Raw genomic sequence first — 8609 nt, forward strand, 5'->3', positions numbered from 1 at the left:
AATGCCTAGAAGTGATTGGTTAAAATACTGTAAACCTAGCGGAAATTTGTTGCATTGTTTTCTATAAACCATAACCAGAGCTCATTAATTGAAAAACGAATGTCAATTTGTGTTAGCTAGCATCTATAAACCAAAAAGGTACAGTGATCCTGGCGTGTGATGGGCAATAAAAACATCAGCAAAATGTATCAGGTAAAATTGAGAGGAAGGAGGGGGGAGGAGTAAATTCAAAACCATATTGGAGTTTACTGCCAGGGCCCCACATAAAGAGTTTTAATGAGGTTTCTGCATCAAAATAAGTGAAACCATACGGAATTGTAATTATTACTACAGTGTATTTTAAGTACAAATACACCTGAGAAGCAGTTTTTACATTAACGTGTCTATCTGTGTGAACTCCATGCTTCTGCAGGGGGCACACATTGGGGTTTTAAGTACGACTTCTTTCTGATACACACCGTTCACATTATTCTGGTTTTTCTTATATGATCTAACTATTGAACTTAATGCATACAGAAGTGACCTGCCCATCGCTATTAGTTCTGCCAGCTCAAGGTCACCTGGATGCCCTGCAATGCAGAGGCTGCCTGAGGAACAGCTGTGGCCTCCATTTGGCCTCTGTATTGTACGAGGCAGGGCACAAGCATTGGGCGGGGGAGATGTTGTGGCGCATCTGCTCCCATTTCTGATTCTGTCGTAATCACTGCTTCCACATTTTTAAACTTAAGCTTGTCAGAATTTCGTTTTGGGGAGGAATAGGTAGAGGCTAGTTGAGGATGGAAGAATTTATGAAAAGCAGAGAGTGACTGCCTGGGCTATGTCAGTTTTGGTTCTTCATCTTGAAAGTGTTTGCTTCTGGCCTTAGAAGCTGCTCCCTAGCTTTTACCCTCTGCTTATGGGCCTGCGGATTCTGGAAAAATACTAATGAGGCATGGGAACCTCTCTGTCTACCCCTCCCCTAAGGCTGTTGCTTCTCCTTCTCTCTTGGAATTCATGGTCATAGAACATTAGAGCTGGAAGGGAACTTAGAGCTCATCCCCCTCATTTTACAGATGATGACACTGCCACCTCTGACTTCTGCCTCTGGCCTTCCACTCTCAGTAAGAAGAGCCAGGCAGGTGAGACTTTTAACAATTGCTGGGCTGGGCAGGGCTGGGCTGGGTTGGGCTGTCTGGTTGTTACTGTCCGATTTGTAAATTTTGTTAACTATATGTTGCTTTTAAAGAGTCACTTTATATTACAAATGCACATCATGGCACTTAACCCTTGCATTTTATGAAGATTATAAGCAGTGTGCATTTTAACAAAAATTAACAACCTTCAGTCAGCACCCTTAAAGAAAAGTGTTCAGATTATTCCCTTAATAAACATTGTAATATCCGAGAACAAGGTCTGAATAAAAATGAGGTGAAGAAATACCCATTCATTAAAGAATTGTTTAGTGCTTTCCTTTATAGCTAAAAGCTGTAGGGAAAACAAATATATGAGATCCAAATAATCAAAATATTTTAGAAGGGATCAATATCTTAACAAGAGTACTGGTATTAGAAAAGGGCTTGTCACAATTCTGTCAATTCTAGAAAAATAATAAACCCAGTCTTTAAAGATCACAACTACAAGATTGTAGCATTTCAGAAAACTGATTTCCACATGAAATGGTGTATAACGGTGGTTTCATAAGTTCGGCACCAGAAACATCTATTAAGGAGGCCTACCGTTAGCTTTAGACGTGAAGGGCTTCACGTTTTAGGGGAAAACCATCTTTGCCTTCAGGTTACTGCTTCAAGTTGACTTGAAGCTCGTTCTGTTGGATGTGGTGCTGGGGCCTGGGAGACGGGTGGGGAGTGCCCTCCTCTTAATCTCCCCTAGGCAGCGAGCCTCTCGCAACCGCTACTGTCAGCACCTGGCCTAAATCAGGTCACAAGTCTCCCATCAAGACTTGAAATGCAGTGATTCCTAAGGTACCAAGCCCCCTTGTGCCTCCTAACTCCCACTTTCAAAACCGACTGATCTAGTAGCTTATGACCCTCCCTGTCCACCCCCAGAGAAGTTATGAGTTTCTGGTTTGATTTCACTGTTGCTAAGATGAGACTTCTGACAAGATTTTAAATTCCTTTAAGGCGTTAAAGGAAATGATAGGAACATGATAAGCTATCTTTTTGATGTTCCTTCATGATGAAGGAGCCTGCCAAGAGTAAATAACAATAAGACATTATTTTGGAATTTCTTTATATTGAGTTGAGGAAAATAAACCTGTCTGACTTAGTAAAAATTTCACTTCAAATATCTAAAGTGCAACGAGAAACAAAAAGAGAAAAAAAATCCATGAGGATTTGGTCTTAAAGTCTGGTGAGTGAACCTACGTGATCAGAGTGTTGGGTTGGTTTACACACTGACCTGGCACACATGTGGGTTTTTAAAGCCCTCTGGGATTCTCTGGGGTGAAAAATTTAAGGATCAATGCTGTTAAGACTACAAAGTGGGGGAAAAAAGACTGTAAAGTGACTGGTGCATTTGAAGGTCTGTTTGTGACTTGCTGTTCCTTTTTGGGAAAGCTAAAGTTTTCTTTTTTTTTTTTTTCTTGTAACAATTCTATCATTATTTTAATTGATATTTACAGATTTTTCCCTCCATCTTCTGTTATAATTTTTAGGTGCTTCAGAACTGGGCCCTTTTTCAGACCCCAGGCAGTTCCCAAGCATTTCATCCCTCACTGAGAGCCGCTTCTCCAACCCACGAATGCACTATCCAGCCACCTTTACTTACACCCCGCCAGTCACCTCAGGCATGTCCCTCGGTATGTCCGCCACCACTCACTACCACACCTACCTGCCACCACCCTACCCCGGCTCTTCCCAAAGCCAGAGTGGACCCTTCCAGACCAGCAGCACTCCATATCTCTACTATGGCACTTCGTCAGGATCCTATCAGTTTCCCATGGTGCCGGGGGGAGACCGGTCTCCTTCCAGAATGCTTCCGCCATGCACCACCACCTCGAATGGCAGCACGCTATTAAATCCAAATTTGCCTAACCAGAATGATGGTGTTGACGCTGATGGAAGCCACAGCAGTTCCCCAACTGTTTTGAATTCTAGTGGCAGAATGGATGAATCTGTTTGGCGACCATATTGAAATTCCTCAGCAGTGGCCCAGTGGTATCTGGGGGCCACATCCCACACGTATCAATATATACATATATAGAGAGAGTGCATATATATGTATATCGATTAGCTCTCTACAAAGTGCCTATTTTTTAGAAGATTTTTCATTCACTCAGTCATGGTCTTGCAGCCATAAGAGGGTAGATATTGAGAAGCAGAAGGCTCAAGAGAGACAATCGCAATTGAGCTTCAGATTGTTTACTATTTAAGACGTACTTTTACAAAGGAACAAAGAAGGGAAAAGGTATTTTTGTTTTTGTCGTTTGGTCTGTTATCATCAATAACCTGTTCATATGCCAATTCAGAGAGGTGGACTCCAGGTTCAGGAGGGAGAAGAGCAAAGCCGCTTCCTCTCTGTGCTCTGAAACCTCACACCCTCACAGTGGCAGCTGTGTATGGACCAGTGCCCTCCGCAGACAGCTTACAAAACCAGTTGAGGTGCACTAAAGGGACATGAGGTAGAATGGACGCTTCCATCACAGTACCATCATTCAGAATAACTCTTCCAATTTCTGCTTTCAGACATGCTGCAGGTCCTCATCTGAACTGTTGGGTTCGTTTTTTTTTTGTTTGTTTGTTTTTTCCATGCTCTAAGAAAGTGACTTCAAAAATAACTGATCAGGATAGATTATTTTATTTTACTTTTTTTTAACACTCCTCCTCCCCTTTCCCCACTGAACCAAAAATAAATCCCATCCCTAAAACCTGCCTTTTCCTTTTATGCAAAACTGAAAATGGCAATACATTATTATAGCCATACTGGTATACATAGTGTTTGCGTTTGGCTATGTGTTATTTGTTTTCTTTTTTTTTAAATTATGAATATGTGTAAAATCTGAGGTAACTTGCTAACGTGAATGGTCATATAACTTTAAAGATATATTTATAATTATTTAATGACATTTGGACCCTTGAAACATTTCTTAGTGTATTGATATGTTGACTTCGGTCTCTAAAAGTGCTCTTTATTAAATAACAAATTTCTTCAGTGGTCTAGAGCCATATCTGAAATATTGCTAAGCAATTTCAGTTCATCCAGGCACAATGTGATTTTAAAAAATACTTCCATCTCCAAACATTTTAGATATAGATTTTTTTTGTGATGTATGAAGGAAATGTTATGTTTAGTTCTTTCAGATCTTTGAATGCCTCTAACACAGCTTTGCCTTTTAAAGCAATAATTAGGGATTTATAAAACAACCTTTAGCCCTTTATCAGCATGAAATGCTGGAGTGATGTGGTTTTCTAATTTCTTTGGGGTAATTATGACTCTTGTCATATTAAAAAGACAAGCACAAGTAAATCATTGAACTACAGAAAAATGTTCTGTGGTTTCATAGTTAAGCAAAACTCTAAATCGCCAGGCTTCATAGCAAAGACATAGTCAGCTTAAAGCCACACATGTGGATAGAAGATCAATTATGAGACACCTAGTACAGGAGAGCAAAATTGCACCAGGGACTCTTAACTAACCAGCCTTACCAAACAACACATCAGGGGAAGCCCAATCTACCTTACCCAAGGCCCCACTGGCAACTTTCCACAGAATTTGCATTTAGAGGAGCAGAATGACATCACTGTCTTTTGGGAGTAGGTCCTCTGAAGACGCAGCCAGGTTCCAGCAGGTAGCTGAGCTGAGAGGACATATGGCCCGTGGGGACCTACAGACAGCCTTTGACATTTGTATTTCTTACAATGGAGGGCCAAGGAGGGCAAGGGTGTGTGGAGTTTGGTGTCTACTACTGTGTACGAATTTGAGCTAGAGCCCTTCTGTGGCATGCACTTTGACCACTCCTGGCAGTCACATGGCAGATTTCCAAGTGCAAATCCTTAATCTAAACAAGGATCGTCTAATGACACCACCAGGCCAATCCCTGCTGTCCTCCCTGAAAAGTCAGGGTCCCTTCATTGGAATCCTCCACCCACCCAAGCAGAATTTAGCAGAGATTTGCCTTCAACCCCTAACGGCCCCCTTGTTCTCTGGTCCTTCTCAAACCCACCTTTTTAGGCCACCCAGCATTGCAGGACAGCGTGTGGGGCAGCTGGACCTGTGCTTCCTGCCTGGGAGTCTCCCTTGGAATTCATCCTGACTCCTTCTAATAAAAATGGATGGGAAAACAAAACACTTTGCCTTCTAAAGGCTGTATACCAAGTATGCTTAGATAAATAAGCCACTTTTCTATTACTTAAGTAAGATGGAAGTAGTAATTGATACTATTTATTGTTTGTGTGTGGTAGCTTGAAGCACACCACTGTCCATTTATTTGTAAGTGTAAAATATGTGTTTGTTTCAGCAGCACTTAAAAAAGCCAGTGTCTGGTTACACATTTCAATTTTAATTAATTGACATAAAAATGTTACCGCCAGTGCCAGCTGCATCCTATTTAATTAAAAAGGTACTATATTTGTACATTATTTTGTAATGTTAAAAGGGCTTTTTTAAGTTTACAGTACACATACCGAGTGACTTTAGGGACGCTTTTGTGTTGAAATGTTACTATAGTGGCTGCAGGCAGCAACCCAGAAACACTTTAGAAGCTTTTTTTCCTTGGGAAAAATTCAAGCACTTCTTCCCTCCACCCTCACTCCAACCACCCCAATGGGGGTAATTCACATTTCTTAGAACAAATTCTGCCCTTTTTCGGTCTAGGGATTAAAATTTTGTTTTTCTTCTTCTTTTTTTTTTTTAACTGAACCCTTAATTTGCACTGGGTCGTGTGTTTGATTTGTGATTTCAAGACCCAAGCAAAGTCTTACTACTACTGTGGAACCATGTGCTAGTGCCTGGGAATTAAAATAGCGTGCTTCTCTATGTAGCACAAACGTTGCTGGAATGTATAGTGTGATCAACGCAGCCACATTTTTATCCATTTCAGTTGTCTCACAAACTTTAACCCATGTCAGAATTCCAGAACAGGTACCACAGCTTTGGTTTTAGATTAGTGGAATAACATTCAGCCTGGAACTGAGAAACTCGACAGATTAACTATCGTTTGCTCTTTAGATGGTCTCACCGCCTCTCCCCTGCCAGGGCCCTTTCAAAATGAGCAGAGAAGTCCACACCATTAGGGACCATCTGTGATAAATTCAGAAGGGAGGAGATGTGTGTACGGCTTTAAGGATTCCCTCCATTCCAAGGAAAGGGACTTGCCCAGACTCCAGGTTAATACATGGAAACACAAAGCATTAGCAAAAGTAACCATTATACCTATGGTATTTGAAAAAACAATAATAAAAGATAATTCTTCCAAACCTTGAATTTGTTGTTTTTAGAAAACGAATGCATTTTAAAAATATTTTCTGTGTGAGAATTTTTTAGATGTTTGTTTACTTCATGTTTACAAATAACTGTTTGCTTTTTAATGCAGTACTTTGAAATATATCAGCCAAAACCATAACTTACAATAATTTCTTAGGTATTCTGAATAAAATTCCATTTCTTTTGGATATGCTTTACCATTCTTAGGTTTCTGTGGAACAAAAATATTTGTAGCATTTTGTGTAAATACAAGCTTTCCTTTTTATTTTTTCCAATTGCTATTGCCCAAGAATTGCTTTCCATGCACATATTGTAAAAATTCCGCTTTGTGCCACAGGTCATGATTGTGGATGAGTTTACTCTTAACTTCAAAGGGACTATTTGTATTGTATGTTGCAACTGTAAATTGAATTATTTGGCATTTTTCTCATGATTGTAATATTAATTTGAAGTTTGAATTTAATTTTCAATAAAATGGCTTTTTTGGTTTTGTTATGTGTGTACCTTGGGTCTTTTCTTGTTCACGGTTTCTCCCTAGTCTGATGTCTACTCCTGCTTACACCTGGGCATTTGCCAGGGCTTGTTAAGAGAAGAGATGCTATATTACTGGGGAGAAGAAAAAAAATCTTGGTAAACGGTGTCTTGTTTTGTCCTATTCCTAGAGAGGGGTGGGCAAAGAATCTAGCAGTGAACTCACTTCCTTACCAGCTTGTGTCTGAAGGAAGGAGTGCTCACCTTGAGTAAGGCCATTTATTCCAACTGTGGGACCTATCAGGGGTATAGATGCGGTCTTGATGGCTTCATGATTCTCATCTTTGGGAACATAAACACAGCCCGCAAGTGAACCTCTGGCTCTCAGCAGAAGATCTCAGGCAGCCCAGACGTAGGCTAGTCTGTTTTCTTTTCCACATCTCTTTTGGGTTCTTAAAAATAAAGTCACCCAAAGCCCAAGGATGAGTAAAAATGGACCTTGGCCTGGCGGGCTATAGCCTCAGAAGAATTCTCCTAGTGAACATAACTATAGTTTGGAGATTTTTTCTCCCCTTGGCCATTGTTTATTTTTGGTAAGTTCCCCCACTTGCGATAAGGTTGAAGGCCTAGGGTAGAAAAGTTGCTTTTTCTGTGTCCTGTGCTTTCTGAATGCTTGGGCTCACCACAATTCTAAAATAAGGACCCAGGAAATCACGGTGCAGAGAAGGTCAGCCAGTGGCCAAGCTGACCCACATCATAGGGAGAGTTAGAGACCTTGAAGATCTGCTCATTCTTAACCCTTTGGCACTATTTTCTAAGAAATCTTGGAAATAGTTAAATTGCAAGAATAGGAAATGTCCTGAAAGCATTTGGGTGAGCTTAAGCCAGGGAACTTGTCTGCAACTCTGAGGATGTAGATTTATTTATTTTTTTAAAAAATTAAACATCTGTGTGACTTTAAAGGGCATTCACAAGGGAAGTGGTCACAGTGGCTTTCTTTCTGTCTCCAGTTTTCTCCAGCAGGATGGTCTAGGGCAAATCCCTTTACTCCTCTGTGTCTCAGTTTCTTGGTTTATGAAAAGGCGTTGGGCTAGATCTTGGCACTATGGACATTTCAGACTGGATAATTCTTTTTGTGTGTGTGTCAGGGATGCTGTCCCGTGCATTGTAGGATGTTTAGCAGTATTCCTAGCCTCTACCCACTAAATGTTAGTAGCACTTCCCTAGTTATGACAGTCAAAAATGTCTCCAGATGTTGCCAAATGTTCCCTGGGTGGCAAGATCACCACCGATTGAGAACCACTGAGCTAGAGCCTTTATTGACAGAACTGATGTGAGAATACATTGTTTATTAAATTAGAGTAGCCAGGCAGAGGCTGAGGGACTTCCCAGTGATTGCTACACATCAGCCTTTTCCATCCCTTCACCTGACGGCACCCCAAGATTTGGATGTATTGTGAGGGCTGCTGTTGGCTTTTTCGTCTGCACTTCTTCACTCCTCTCTGCAACATGGGCTGTGCAGCCAGTGAACAGCCCAGCTGTGGGTCTTTGTTAAGCCTGGATTGGTTGGCCAGATTTATCATGGCCTGTTTCTCACTGAAACGACGGGCGGAAGAAGAAAGCAATTTCTGCAGTGTTTTTGACCCCTGGTGTCCCCTATCCCCCAAATATTTAATCATCAGGCATTTCTGCAAGAGTGGGTGTTTCCTGTTAACTCA

General features: G+C 41.0%; 1 protein-coding gene across 1 annotated transcript in view; it reads left to right on the forward strand.

Annotated features, from left to right (window-relative positions):
- The window catches only part of RUNX2 (runt-related transcription factor 2), a 130730-nt gene extending 123815 nt beyond the window's left edge, over window positions 1–6915 (forward strand). Inside the window, exon 7 of the mRNA XM_011986848.1 lies at window positions 2654–6915. Coding sequence (XP_011842238.1) covers window positions 2654–3132 — 479 coding nt within the window. The 3' untranslated portion in view covers window positions 3133–6915. The remainder of the gene's footprint in view (window positions 1–2653) is intronic.
- The last annotated feature ends 1694 nt before the right edge of the window (window positions 6916–8609 follow it).

The sequence above is a fragment of the Mandrillus leucophaeus genome, unplaced genomic scaffold (genome assembly GCF_000951045.1).
Source record: "Mandrillus leucophaeus isolate KB7577 unplaced genomic scaffold, Mleu.le_1.0 Scaffold3, whole genome shotgun sequence".
Classification (NCBI taxonomy): domain Eukaryota; kingdom Metazoa; phylum Chordata; class Mammalia; order Primates; family Cercopithecidae; genus Mandrillus; species Mandrillus leucophaeus.